The 15,835-nt window shown below is 38.3% G+C and overlaps 1 protein-coding gene across 3 annotated transcripts in view; it reads right to left on the bottom strand.

Annotated features, from left to right (window-relative positions):
- Positions 1–15,835, bottom strand: part of TOGARAM1 (TOG array regulator of axonemal microtubules 1) — a 111,186-nt gene that overhangs the window by 72,373 nt on the left and 22,978 nt on the right. For all 3 annotated transcript variants that reach the window (XM_069091768.1, XM_069091767.1, XM_069091769.1), the window contains exon 2: positions 6,269–6,422. In XM_069091768.1, coding sequence (XP_068947869.1) covers positions 6,269–6,422 — 154 coding nt within the window. The remainder of the gene's footprint in view (positions 1–6,268; positions 6,423–15,835) is intronic.

The raw sequence follows: 15,835 nt of genomic DNA, 5'->3' as shown, positions 1-15,835 counted from the left end.
TGACCTAGCTTCTGCTCTCAAGGAGCTTTCCCCACAGCAGTCAGACTTGCACAGGTAAGAGAACACAGGTGGAACACTGCCCATCTTGACCATTTGGACTCTACGATGGCTATCTATGTTCCATGATGGGGGAAGAAGTATGAGCAAAGTCATCTCTATTATCATATCTTCTGAAGAACCTTATATGATTTCAGCAGAAGCAGGGAAATGTTTTATTGTTAGAGGATCTTAGAGCAATGTTTTATTCTTCTTATTCAAAGCGGTTTTTAAAATTAGTTAACAGACAATAATCACAATGGAATTTTGTATTCTTTATACCTTGCAGACAATTTGGTGATTTGCTATAGATTACCATTTGCAATATTCCTTTCTTGCTTTTCTCCTATACCTTCATTAAGGATACCCTGAATGTATATATAAATTTGGATACCTTGAGAATTGATCCCTCAATGCATTCACAATTATTTCACTTCCAACTCTGACCTCTTCTGTGCATCTCTGGTCTAGTCCTGCTGCTGTCCACATATCTTTGTTTTTGTTAGGGGTATTTTAACTTTCCCAATCAACTTCAAAAACGTGATAGCTCTGCTAACACTGAAGGAAAAAAACTTATTAAAAAGAACCTGTGAAATCTTCATTGTTTTGTTTATTTGTTGTCCTTCCTGTAAAAGCACTTGAGATGGCTTCATATAAATTTGTTTTTCCCTGTACCACTTCTTGTCATGTGGCAAAACACTGTGTCATGAGCTATCACCACCTGCTCCAATAATAAGATTTTAAACAATTTTACATTCTAAACTGGTGATGTCCTTGTCTATTTCTCTTTGGCAAGGAGATCAAGTGTCTGCTGCCTAAGTTTCTAGATTTGTGGACTATTTCTTGTGGCTTTATATCAGAAATGCTTGCCTGGGAAATGAACAATCTGTGCCAACATTTGTTCTCCTGTCCATCTCTAGTTTTCCTGGCTTCATCAAGTTATTTGAATATGTCAGGTAGAAGTTTTCTTTTTAATAGTAATAATAATAATAGCTATTATAGTTGACAAAACACTTTACATGTACTATCTCATTTGATCTTTGCAATAATCCTGTGAAGTAGGTGGCATTATAATTTCCATTTTACAGACGAGAAAACTTAAGCTGAGAGTGATTAAGCAACTTACTCAGTTAAATAGTAAATAAGTATTTGAGGAAGGATTTAAATTCAGGCCTTCCTAACTTCAAGTAATATAGAGAGGACAGAAAAAGATAACTGTACATGAAACCTGAATCTGTCTAATGAAAATATAGCTTGCTTGTCTTTTAAAATATATAAGCACAACATGTAATTTTTAGAATTTTCTCCTGTATATTTAACAAAATGTTTAAAATACATGTTTTCTTTCTTTCTTTCTTTTGGGGTGGTGGTGACTATTTCATCCCTAACCTCCGTCATTTCCTCCTCCTCCTCTCAAAGTAAAATTTATTATGCACTTACCATATTTTGAACAACATGCTAAGTGTTGTGGATGCAAAGGGAAAGGGAAAACAAGATTCTTGCCCTCCAAAAGCTCACATTTTAACGGGGAAGCCAAATGCACAAAGTTACTCACACACAAGATACAGTTGGGGTTAGTTGGTTGCTGTCCTTCATTCTTGAAGAGGAAGGACCAAAGTGACATCACTACGTTGGGGTCAAGGTACAATGTAGCTGATCAGAATAACAGAAGCTCAGAAGGCTCTGCCGCAGGTCCAGCACAAATAGTTCACATGAACATTTGGAGGGGAGATGTCTGTAAATTTGTGCATCTCATGTTTCTTTTAAGTTACTGTAATTCTGTTTCGCACCTTCTTTGATGCAGGCGGGCCATGCTAGGTAGTCCTGTGCCACTGTCTTACACAACATACACTGATTCTAAAGTTTTTCAGGGAGACCTTAAGAGTGTGCTTGTATCACTTCTTCTGACTGCTATGTGAGCGCCTGCCTTGCTGTGAGTTCTCTATAAAATACTCTTCTAGGCAAACATATATTTGGCAGTCAGACAACGTGGCCAGCCCACTGGAGTTGTGCTCTCTGCAGTACAGTTTAAACGTTTGGCAGTTCAGTGTCAGGTACCTTTTTTTGCCAGGTGATCATCAGAATCTTCCTAAGACAATTCAAGTGCAAGGGACTCAGTTACCTGGCATGGCACTGGTAGACTGTCCATATTTCACAGACATACACCAATGAGGTCAGCAGAACAGTTCTATAGATCTTCAGTTCGGTAGACAGTCTAATACTTCTTTTCTCCCACATTTTCCTTCAGAGCCTCCCAAACTGGCTAATTTGATGATGTGTGCATCAACCTCATGATCTATGTGTATCTCCATGGTAAGTATATTTCTAAGGTAAGTGAAATTATCCTTAGCATTCAATATTTCTCCATTTGCTATAACTGGTGGTTCCACATATAGATGGTGTGGTTCTGGTAAATGGAAAACCTATGTTCTCTTGGTCTTGTTTTGGTGTGTTTTCTTTGGTTAGGACAAAATTAGCACAAACAGCAAAGAACTGATCCATGCTTTGTTGTACCTTAGCCTCAGAGGCTGCACTGAGTGCATGATAATCTGCAAACAAAAAGTTAATACTAACTCTCCTTCTGATTTTGTCTTTGCATGTAGTCTTTTCAAAGTAAATAATTTACCATCAGTGCAGTAGCTTACCTTGGTGCCATTTTCATCCTCATTGAAGGCATCTGACAACACCATTGAAAACATCATGCTACAAAGCATGGAGTAAGCACAGAACCTTCCTTCACTCCAGCTGGTGACTGGGAAAGTGCGAGAGCATCATCCATTATCCAGAACCCATGCAAGCATGCTGTCATGAAACTGACATTCAATATTAATGAACTTCTCTGGGCAACCAAATTTTGCCATAATTTTCCACAAGCCTTCATGATTGATGGTATCAAAGGTTTTGGTCAGGTCAAAGAACGTTATGTATAGAACTTTGTTCTGCTCCTGGGATTTCTCCTGGAGCTGTTGTGCAATGTATGAATGTTAATAACAATTATTTCTGTTTTTGCCAGAAACCCTGAGGGTCTCTCACTCCCAGATCTATTTTTTTTTTTAAAAAGAGGACATTCTTTGTCTCATTTTTTTTTTTAAAGCAATTGGGGTTAAGTAACTTGCTCAAGGTTACATGGCCAGGTGTTTCTGGGTGGGTGCTAAGTGTCTGAGCCTGGATTCGATCCCCAGGTCATCCTGACACTGGGGCCGGTGCTCTTACTTGCTGTGCTACCTGGCCACCCCCTTTGTCTCATTTTTTATTAAGCCTTAATCAATGAATGGGTGCTGTCTCAGTCTGAGTTCTGTTAAAGCCCTTAGCTTGAAAAGGCCAAGGTCCCCTACTGCATCCTGGGCAATCTACAGTTGTCTTGATCCATATTTGGCCACTGGACCCAGATGGCTCCCAAGGAGAGCGTAAGGCTGGTGACTCTGGACTGCTCTCCCTCACTTAAATCGAATTCACTTGCATGTCACGGTTATCACCTTCCTGATGTCCTCTTAGCAAATGAAGGACAAAGCAATAGTAGTGGGCAACAAAAACACAATATGGATCCTTCTGAAGCCACAATGGCTCTCAGACAGATGACCATCTCCTAGGTGAAGGATCAGCCTACTAAGGAGGATTCTGGCAAGAATCTTGCTGGCAACAATGAACAGAGAGGACCCCCCCCCCCCCGCCAATAACTGTCACAGGACAATCTATTTCCTTTAACTTTATAGAGATGGACAGTGGAGGCATCCTTAAACTCTTTGGGGATAACCTCCTCTTGCCATATAACATGGAAAATTTTAGTCAGCTTTTGTATGAGCAGCAGACCTCCTGCCTTGTAAAGCTGAACTGGGATAGAATCAGCACCAGATGCTTTGCCTAAGGGCATTCAAAATCTCTTCTTTTCTGTTGAAAATCTGGCTAGAGAGGGATTGACAAATCTGAGGTCAACAACTTCAGTACTGACTGATGCAGTTATATGGAGAATATTATGGAAGTATTCATCCCATTTCTCCAGGTTCTTATCACTAATCAACATGGCTCCATCAGCCCTGAGGAGTTGAGGTCTTTGGTCCCTAAATAGCCTTTGGGGCATCATACAAGTGTTCTGGATTGTTACTAACATGTAAAATTGAATTTCATCTGCCTTCTTAATGAGTCGAGAATCCTGCGGCTCTCCAAACTTTGCTTGTACTTTACTTTTGATGGATTTAAGCACTGCTTTTTTAGAGACTGATGAACAATCCTGTGGAGTTCTTGTTTTTTATTTATCAGCTTCTGAATTTCCCCATTATTTCTGTCAGACCAATCTTTATGTTTGAGAGTGTTCTGGTCCAGATGAGTTAATGTGGTGCTGTGTACTAAATCTCTGAAAGCTGCCTATTCTTCTTCTGGTCCACTGTTGAAAGCATGCATTGGCTCAGTTTTCCTTCCAAGTTAGCAAGGAACTATTCACACTCAGAGAAGTGCTCTAATCTGCTGACTTTTAATCTTCTAGTAGTTGTTTTGCCTAGAGGCCTTGGCGTTTGTTGAATGCAAATATTTAGCTTGGAGAGTATAAGTCTATGATCAGTCTAGCACTCTGCACCACAGACTGCCTTCATCACTCTCAGATTCTGTTGGTCTCTTCTCCTTACAATGACTTAGTTTATTAAATACCAACATTTGCTGCAGGTGCATCTATAACATTTTATTGCATTTAGGTAAACAGAAGACAGTATTGATGATGGGAAGGTCATGTGATCCACAAATCTTCAGAAGTAAGTGACCACTGCTGTTGCTGTTTCCAGTTCCTTCCAATGTCTAGTAGTCTGCCTACTTTGGCATTAAAAGTCACCTAGAATCATGAGCTTCTCCTCTTTCAGCACATTGATGATGAGGGTCTCCATAAAATTTTTCTTTGACCTCATCAGAGCTCATCATGATGGGAGCATATGCACTGATGATGGTGGTGTGCTGCTTTCCTGCAAGTGGCAATCACACATTGTCATGAACCTGCCATTTACTCCTTTTGGCAGGCATACAAGCTTGTTGACTGGATTAGTTTTGATTGCAAAACCTACACTAGCTTCACAGCACTCCCCATCACTGTGGTCACTCTAGAAAAATGTATAATCAGCTCCAACTCTGGTAAGCTGGCCTTCATTTGCCAGCCTTGTTTCACTCAGGGCTGCTATTTGGATGTAATACCTGCTGGGTTCTCTTAGAACAGGAACTATCCATCTTTCAAGCTTAATGGATTTTGTGTTTCCACAAGAGTGTGCACATTCCATGTACTGATAGTAAGTGGAATTGCCTTTGCAAAAATTTTTGTACATTTTTTGTTTTGGCTGCAGAATGGGCTACCCACCTGCCATGGTAAGCAGGTCAATGCTGGGTAAAGCAGACAGCTTTTAGGGCACTGTTTCTAGCCCTTTACACATACCAAAAGATAAGCAGTGTGTTCCTTCAAAAAGGCTGCTCAGACACACAAGGGCTGCTGACTCACACTGCTGCTTCAGTCTAGTGAGAACATGACCCTAGGGCCTGGGCCACCTGAAGAGCTGTGACTATAACTCCCAGTATATCCACACCTGCTGCTTTGTAACCTACCTGTTTCTATAGGACTTTGAGGTAGGTAAAAATGGTAAAATGGTATGGGTGATATCTTTGGATTGGCTAACTCATTCCCTAACTCACCAAGGATTTTGTGACTTTTATAATATAATTATTTTTTATTTTTTTGCTTTTTGGATGGTATTTGGTGTAAGTGACTTGCCCAAGGTCACATGGCTAGTAACTGTTACGTGCCTGAGGTCGGATTTGAACTCAGGTCCTCCTGACTCTAGGGCCGGTGCTCTATTCACTGCACCATCTACCCGCCCTTTTTAAATATAATTTAACCTGCTACAGAATGACTCAGTCTTACATTTTTGTGTCTACTTCCTGTGTTGATTTTGGACTTTTATCAAAGGTTAACTGATGAAAAGATTTTTTCCTCCAGTTAATAACATCTCTTTTCATTTCAGTTGCACTAATTTTGTTTAAGAAAAAAAAATTTGGCAACTAAAATTACTTTGTCTTTTATGATATTTTATTTCATTTAATTTCCTCAGTTATGAAAGGTAACATATTTTCTTCCAATTTTTTGTGATATCACATTTTATATTTAGGTTATATAAATAAATGTTTATTGAATTAATCAATTTCAGAGTATAAAAAAAGTCATTTACTTATTTAAACATGCTCTCTATCTGCAATTGTTACTTACCAGCATATACATGAGGCAGCTCTGGGTTAAAATCCAAGCTATTCTTAAATAAATTCCTTGACACTCTTTTTCTGCTAAAACATAAATCATCATTGACTGGCATTCCTTGAGAGGGCCTTAATTTTGGAGCTGGGATGAAATCATATGCAGAGAACTATAAAGAACAAAAGAATAAATTAGCTGAAGACAGCTTTAGTTTAACTATAACATAATATAATATGGTACATGATAGCTAGTATTATATCGCATTTTAAGTTTAATAAATACTAGATATATTATATCAATTGATTTGACAACAACTCTGGGAGTTAGATAAACCATTTGTCTAAGGTCACACAGCTATAAATATGTCAGTAGGATTCAATTCAAACTTCATCATTTCCATCTGGCTACTTTCCTGGACTTCATGATTTCTACAAGATGAAATCAACTCTGAAATTCACACCTCCTCAACAGTCCTTGCCCTTTGGGTCTCTTCCTCTGGCTGGAGAGGGTGGGGAGTGGGTATCTTGGGAACTCCTCCCAGATCCTCAGTTTGAAGAAGTTACCCAGAGAATTCACTTCATCATGTCTCATCTAACTACCCTCCTGACTTCATGAGCTCCAGAAACTCATCAACCTACAAGATGAAATGGGCTCTGCAACTCACTTTCTAAGGTCATTTCATACTGCTGCCTTAGGAATTTATCATGCCTCTGCCTAGTAACCTTTGCCCCACCCTTTTCAGCTTCTTTTTTATGTATAGCATTCCTCCTTAAGATAGTAAGTTCCTGTCAGGGACGATCTTATGCTTTCTTTGTATCCTCAGGGTATAACACTGTGCCTGGTACATAGCTATTCAGTCATTTCAGTCACATCCAACTCTTTGTGACCCCGTTTGGGGTTTCTTGGCAAGGAAACTGAAAGGGTTTGCTATTTCCTTCTCTAGCTCATTTTATAGGTGAGGAAACTGGGGCAAACAGTTGAGTAGTTGCGTACTCAAACAGACTTGAGTAGGGTCACACAGCTAGTGTCTGAGGCCAGATTTGAATTCAGTAAGATAAATTTCCCGGATTCCAGGCCCAGCATTCTTATCCACTGTACTACCTAGCTGCCCACCTGGTACATTGCTGGTTCATGTTTAACAAATGTTTATTGACTCTTAACTCTGACCCTGGTCTGAGTCTGGGTCTAGTATAGTATAGTATTCCATTATAGCAAGACACTTCATTTATAATGAGGCAAAACTTTCTTTAAAAATTTAAAATTATCTTTTAAGAAACCACAAAAATAAACTAAAGTGCATATACAATGTGGTACTATGGAAATATTTTTCCTAACTGCGATCCCAAAGCCAAGGTTTCTTATTACCTTGACCATTCTACCCAAACATAATGTTTCTGGCTCTAAGTCTCCCCATTTCTTTGCTCACATGATGGGACTGGAGAAAGCAAAAAAAAAGAAAGTGATAAAAGTACAATTTCCATATGAAACCAAGCACAAGAGAACACACCTCAGAAAAAGTATGATAACATTTTACTAAATGCTATGTGATTATGCATCAGTGGTCTCCAAGATTCTATGATCAGGTATTGCTATCAGAGGAGGCACCCCCAATATATGCTATTTACTTATGAGCTATACACATATACTAATGTACTAATATATCATGTGCAGTATAAAACATATACAAAATAAAAATTTTAAAGGATGAAACAAAATTTAAAATAGTTCATTTTATTTATTAATGGTAAAAACCCTTTTTGCTCTTGAAATCATTATTTATAATTTTTTTTGCTTTTGGGAGAGAGAAGGGCAGGGCAATTGGGGTTAAGTGACTTGCCCAAGGTCACACAGCTAGTGTTAAGTGTCTGAGGCAGAATCTGAACTTAGGTCCTCCTGACTCCAGGGCCCATGTTCTACTCACTGCTCCACCTAGCCACCCCATTAATAATATTTTTAATGAGAGTAATATTGAATCAGTGATTATTCATTATTATAATTTCTGATTTTGGATTATTACCAAATCATTAAATAATCCAAGGATAATTTAAAGTATACTTATTCTGACTTAGAGACAATTATTTGTTTCATACTCTAAACCAAATGATATACTTCAAAGGCTCTTTCACGATTTCAACAAAAATGTTGTATTATCCTATCTGCCAAGCATATAGAATATTTCAAAAGTCTTAGTACAGTTTAAAATTTTAGTGACTTAAAACTGCACTAAAACTTTCGTGATACACTGTATAATATTGGGAAACTGAGTGAAATGATGAAATAGAAGACAACTTTTACATTTTTATGTATTATTAGTTTTACAATCCATATAAGATACTGATATTTATTGTTAAAAACTTCCATTCTCTCACCAAGTACTACTGACCACCAGCATTTTAATCATTAGGGTTTAAAGCCTTACTTCTCTAAAGGTTAAAACTGAAATAGAAAGGCAAGGTGATTGTGCTAGTCTCCTGCTTCCAAAGAAGAGGATAAAAATACAATACAAACCCTACAGCCTCTCAAAGGTATGAGCCCACTACAGCTGGGTTAAGCCCCTATCATTTCTCTGCAAATTTTTATAATGTTCTTTTACTTTCATGATTATTATTTTGTATCGTTGATACATACTTTGAAATGAATGACAAATGAAATATATGTAATTATGAATGTAAGGTGAAAATAAAACAGAAGGGAATTAAATGCATTTTATAATATCTTAAATGAATTCTGTAGATATAAAAGATGGTTACTTTCAAAGTTATATATTATGCTAAAACCATAACATAATCTTAATTTATCATGTTATTAATATTAATGCAAAACAACTGATTTAAGATGTTAGCAGTAGCAATTATTAAGTTGGAAGCTCTTGGGATCTGACTTATTACCTATCATCTCTCTTAGATCCAAGAAAAAACACTAATGGTAATGAATAAACAACCCATCATTTTAAGGGGAAATTTTAGAGAGTTGAATACCTAACTTTTAATACCATTACTAAAGAGATGAATTCATTGCTGGGAAAAGCTGGGGGAAATGGTTCAGTCAGGGTAGTGATAAGCTTTCCTTGACCATTCTGAATCACCAATTGGTTATAGGATATTTATTTATTTTTTCTTTCTTTTTTTTAAAAGTAATCTGGGGTTAAGTAACTTGCTCAAGGTTACACAGATAGTTATTTTTGTGTGGGTGCCAAGTATCTGAGGCTGGAACTGATCCCAGATCTCCCGACGCTGGGGCTGCCACTCTTACTCACTGTGACACCTGGCCGCCCCTAGTTATAGGATATTTCAAAGTAAATGTCCTGGAGACATCTCAACATGTCCAAAATTGAACTCATTATCTTTCTCCTCAAACAATATTGCAAACTTCACTATTTCTCTTAAAGGGACCACTACAATTTCAGGAGCGGCTATGTGGTGCGGTGGATAGACTTCTGGGTCAGGAGACTGGAACATTCATCTTCCTTAGTTCAAATCTGGCCTCAGACACTCACTAGCTATTTGACCCTGTGCAAGTCATTTAACCCTGCTTGCCTCAGCTTCCTCATCTGTAAAATGAATTGGAGCAAGAAATAGCAAACCACTCCAGTATCCTTGCTAAGGACCTCTCCCTACCCAATACACACAAAAAGGAGTCATGAAAGTCGGACCTGACTGAAAATGGTTGAATAACAAATCTAAGTTTTTTAAACATGGTGGATACCAAACTTATATAAGACAATTTTGATACAAAGTTGTTTTTCCCCAAATCAAAAATTTTCCTTCTTATTTTAGGTACATTTATTTGATGTGTGCAGAAGCTTTTCAGTTTCATGTAATCAAAGTTACTATTTTATCTTTTATAATTGCTTATCTCTTATGGTTAAGGCTATTTCCTCTTCATAGCTGTGAGTTATATGCTTCTCTGCTAAGTAAGGTCACATCGCCATTTAGAATGTATTGGGCAAAAACCTAGTTTCTGCCAGATTGTTTTCCAGTTTTCCCAGAAATTTTTATGAAACAGAGTTTTCTTTCCAAAGTAATTTATGTGTTCTGGGGTCATGGGAGCCTGGGTTATCGAGTTATAGTATTTCAGCTTCTCCCTTTTCTAGTCTGTGTCATTAATTTACCTCTATTATTTAACCAATACCAGACACTTCCAATAACTGCCACTTTATAGTACAGTCTGAGGTCTGGAAATGCTATTATCCCTTTGTCTGTACCCCTTTTTCATCATTTCTGTAGGTATCTTTTGCCCTTCCTAAATGACCTTTATCACGTTATCAAGTTGTATAAAGTATCCCCTTAGTAATTTTATTGGAATAGCATTAAAAATGTAAATTAAATTTGATAGTATCATCATTTTTATTACACTGGCACAACCCAGCCACAAGCAATGAATATTCCTCCAACATTTTCCACTCGCTTTTAGGTACTCTGGTACCACACCTTATAGTTTATGACTTCAAAAAGAATCTATCTGCATTTGTGGAATTTACTATCAACTCTCCATAGGTGCTCCCAACTGAAAGTCCATCACTCCACTGGTTTTCTACTGATCACAGAGCAGCTCAAGATATTCACCTTGTTTCCCAGGGTCAGGACTGTGCCACAGTCAACCTACCTCTTGATGCATTTGAAATAATCAATACAAACCTAAGAGAGGTGACCTGCATACTACCCAAGGCCTTCTTTCCTCCCAATACTATGTAACAAGGAAAGGTAGGCCCTATCCTCAGGATCCCCTTACCTGGGCATCTCTACCATCATGTGTCCACAATCTCATCCTACAGTTACTCTTTATAGTCACTGTTATTTTAGCCTTTTTCCTAGTCTCACAGACCTCCAAATACATAATCTGAGTACTCTGCTATCACGGGGCTGGCAACACCACCCAGCTGTTCCCCTAACTCTTGTTATGTGGTGCTGGCTGTAAATATAAAGAACTAGTAGAGATGAACATAATTTAGTGAAGCTTTTAAACTGCAAGGGTGAAGCGGGGCTGGGGTGTGTGGAGTTGTTTGGTTGTAGTCCTTCCTTCTGGAAAAAGACCAAAATACCATCATTATGTTGGAGTCCAGTTACAATGCGTCCAACTGTGGCGGATCAGAACCACAAGAGAGAAGGGCCTTTATTTCTTTTTATGGACCAGAATAATCTAGGGATTAGCCTGCGGTATAGGCACTGGTACACGCATTTTCTTGAATCTGAGATTACCTCGCCCCACTGCTTGTTGCTACTTTCTCAGGAGGCCAAGCATAGATAAAGAACAAACCTACTTCTGTTCCTTTACCTAACTCCCAAATGGAGAAGAACAGTTTGCCCTCCTTTGCTGGCAAGGTCAACAGTTTTTCATGTTCCACTTGTAAAGCCAGCTATCGTAACTTGTAAACACAAGTTACCGTGCTCAATTTGCAAAGTTTACTAGAGACAAAAACAAGTTGTGTGATTTTTTCCCTCAGAGTATAAAAGTCTGCTGTATGCCAGGGCAGTCGGGGAATAGGGGCATGGAGTGGATAGGTGAACTTCTCCTTTTCTTTTCTTCTGCAGTTACCTATTCCTTAGATAGAATTTCTTCTAACATGTACCCCAAATTGCAAGCACCCACAATTGCACGGGTGGGTAGAGACAACTGGTGAAACAGAGCTGGTGAAGGGGGTAGGAAGGTAGCAGTGGAATTGTTGAGACTATGGAAAGTCATTTGGGTGAGACTATTAGGTTATTAGAAGTTGATAAATGGCGGAAAAGACTTAACCAGGTGCTTTGGGTGAGGTGTAAGCATCCAGAAGTAGTTGAATTGCTTTGTTTTTAAAAATTTTTAAAGGCTAAAAATTTCAATTAATATGAAAAGTAGGTGCCTTTTCAATGAGGAGCAGAGAGAGGGAGAAAATTTGGAACTCAAAATTTTAAAAAAGAATGCTAAAAATTGTTTCTACATATAATTGAGAGAAAATAAAATATTAAATCATAAAAATATGGAAAGCAGGGCTAATTATTTAGCGATTTGTATTCAATGTGTCATATTCATATTTGTTGTAATCACCTGACTGCTGTTTCCCAAATATGGGTTGCTTTCCTTCCTAGAGGGGGCGAAGGGACTTGAGGACTACTTTTCTACGCCCTTTCTTGTTAGAGATAATCAAGTGTTTCTAAAAGAAAGAGAAGTAGGGCTTCAACACGGGAAAAGGGAACTGAGGAAGAAGAGGGAGATGGCTCTCCTCCAGGGGTTGTAGAGGACTGTCACAGAGAAGAGAAATGGAAAACAAGGGACAGCTGTACTCACAGGCCCAAGGAATGACACAGGGGAGTCACAGAAGTGATCAGGTGAGAGGGCTATTCAAGAATAGAGGGAGAAGCCAAGAGTAATGGGAGCTCATGACATCTTGCTCAAGGACATATAACCTGAGACCCTATGTTCTTCAGTCCCTAAGGTTCTTCAGTTTCTTGCCCATGATTTTTTTTTTTCCTCTTTTTTTGGAGGGCAACTGGGGTTAAGTGACATGCCCAAGGTCACACAGTGGCTAATTTTTGTGTTAAGTGTCTAATGCCGCATTTGAACTCAGGTCCTCCTGACTCCAGGACTGGTGCTCTATTCACTGCACCACCTAGCTGCTCCTTTGCCCATGACTTTTAAGTCTTTGACAACACTTGCTATGTTCTTTCTGGATTTATTGATCTGACAGCAACAATGGAGAACTCATTAAAGTGAATTACAAGTACTACATATTTCTGGTGATTTACATGAGTAAAATGATTTTTAAAGACTAAAAAGAAAGAGAGAGTCAAGATGATGGATGGAGTAAAGGCAGTGACTCGCTTGAGATCTCTACCAAACCCCTCCAAACACCTTTAAATAATGACTAAATAAATTGTAGAGTGGCAGAGCCCACAAAAAGATGAAGTAAAACAATTTTCCAGCCCAAGATGACTTCAAAGTTCTGCAGGGTGAGAGAGGAGCACAGTCCAGTGTATGGCAGGCCCCAGCAAACCAGCAGCAGACTTCAGGGCAACTGAATCAGTGGCAGTGCCAGTTTCCAGATCTCTTAGCCCACAGACGGTAAAGGGCTCAGACAACAGGTCAGAAGGAGATTTACAGGGATCCCTTTGCTGGCACCAGGGGCAGGACTGTGTTGTATTGCTTATACTTGGATCTGGGTTGCAGTCCTCAATCTTAGTTCCAGTGGGAGAAGGAGCTTGTGGCTGAAGGGAAGCTGGGACCCTGGTGAGAGTTCCAGGGTTCAAAAGAGCGCTTGTGGTTGCTCACAAGCCAGTGCACAGTATAGATGAGTAGTAAACATGCCTATCCCTATAATCTAAATCATACTGCTTTGGAAAAGTCAAAAACTTACAGGTCCCCAGAATTACCTATGAAAATGGTTGCACAAAAAAACCGAAACTTGAGACAGTGTCCTCTTCACTTGGGAAGCAGAGCCCTACTTTAGCATAGAGTTAAATGTCAAGAAATAGGATGGAAAATGAGCAAACAAACAAAAATATTCTAACCACAGAAAGTTACTATGGTGATAAAGAAGATCAAAACACACTCAGAAGAAGACAACAAAGTCCAAATTCCTGTATCCAAAGCCTCAAAGAAAAATATGATTTGGTCTCAAGCCATGGAAGAGCTCAAAAAGGATTTTGTAAATCAAATAAAAGAGGTGGAGGAAAAATTGGAAAGGGAAATGAAAGTGATGCAAGAAAATCATGAAAAAAAGAGTCAACAGCTTGGCAAATTAGGAAGCACAAAAAATACTGAAGAAAATAATACCTTAAAAAACAGAGTAGGCCAAATGATAAAAGACACAAAAATCCAACAAAGGGAGGTTGAAAAGAAAAATTAGCCAAATGGAAAAAAGATACACAGGGAGGCTAGGTGGCGCTGGCCCCAGAGTCAGGAGGACCCGAGTTTGGTTCTGGCTGCAGATACTTAACACCCACACCAAAAAACTAGCCATGTAACCTTGGGCAAGTTACTTAACCCCAACTGCCCTCAAAAAAAAGAAAACATATACAAAAACTCATTGGAGAAAAGAACTTTAAAAAGCTGAATCAGCCAAATGGAAAAGGAGGTACAAAAGCTCACTGAAGAAAAGAATTCCTTAAAAGTTACAATTGGGAAAGTGGAAGAAAATGGCTTTATGAGACATCAAGAAACCATCAAACAAAATCAAAAGAATGAAGAAATAGAAGAGTATGTGAAATATCTCACTGGAAAAACAACTGATCTGGGAAATAGATCCAGGAGAGAGAATTTAAGAATTATTGGACTATGTGAAAGTCATGATACAAAAAGAACCTAGATAACATCTTTCAAAAAAATTATCAGGAAAACTTATATTCTAGAAGCAGAAGGTAAAATAGAAATTGAAAGAATCCACCAATCACCTCCTGAAAGATGGAAAACTCCCAGGAATATTACAGCCAAATTCCATACCTCCCAGATCAAGAAGAAAATCCTGCAAGCAGTCAAAAAGAAACGATTCAAATATAGTGGAGCCACTGTCAGGATAACACAAATTAGCAGCTTCTACATTAAAGGACTGAAGGGCTTGGATTATGATATTCCAGAGGGCAAAAGAGCTGGGATTACGACCAAGAATCATCTACCCAGCAAAACTAAGTATTATCCTTCAGAGGAAAAAACAGATATTCAATGAAATAGAGGACTTTCAAGCATCCTTGATGAAAAGACCAGAGCTAAATAGAAAATCTGACCTTCACATACAAGATGCAAAAGAAGAATAAAAAGGTCAATAGGAAAGAGAAATCATAAGGGTTTCAATAATGTTAAACTGTCAGGGTGGCTAGGTGGTGCAGTGAATAGAGCACCAGTCCTGGAGTCAGGAGGACCTGAGTTCAAATACAGCCTCAGACACTTAACACAAAAACTAGCCATGTGACCTTGGGCAAGTTACTTAACCCCAACTGCCCTCCACAAAGCACACACAAAAAAGTTAAACTGTTTATATTCCTACATAATATATTATATTCCTTTATACCCTAGAAATGATATTTCTAATTCCTAAAAATTTCTTCATTATTAGGGCAATTAGGAGTATTCATAGCAGAGGTGTGAGCTAAATGTAAGGAAATGTAAAAAAATCTAAATTTTTTTCTAGAAATTTTTAGAAATGAGTCATTCCTCAATTGATAAATGGTCAAAGGATATGAACAGGCAGTTTGCAGACAAAATAATAAAAGCTATATATAATCAGATGAAAAAAATGCTCTAAATCACTATTGATAAGAGAAATGTGAATTAAAACAACTTTGAGCTACTACCTCACACTGGCCACACTGGCTAATATGACAGAAAAGGAAAATAACAAATGCTGGAGGGAATGTGGGAAAATTAAAACACTAATGTACCATTGGGGAAAGTTGCATACCAATTCCAGCAATTTGGAGAGAAATTTGGACCTGTGCCCAAAGTACTATAAAACCATGCATACTCTTTGACCAAGCAATACCACTACTAGGTCTGTATCCCAAAGAGATAAAAACAAAAAGGAAAGGACCTGTGTGTATAAAAATATTCAGAGAAGCTCTTTTAGTGGTGGCAAAGAACTGGAAATTGAGGGGATGTCCATCAATTGGAAAA

This window comes from Petaurus breviceps, unplaced genomic scaffold (assembly GCF_028583685.1).
Source record: "Petaurus breviceps papuanus isolate PSGF00001 unplaced genomic scaffold, PetGlider_PUasm1.0 189, whole genome shotgun sequence".
Taxonomy (NCBI): domain Eukaryota; kingdom Metazoa; phylum Chordata; class Mammalia; order Diprotodontia; family Petauridae; genus Petaurus; species Petaurus breviceps.
The sequence above is the reverse complement of the archived record's forward strand: the minus strand, read 5'-3'. Positions and strand labels throughout refer to the sequence as shown.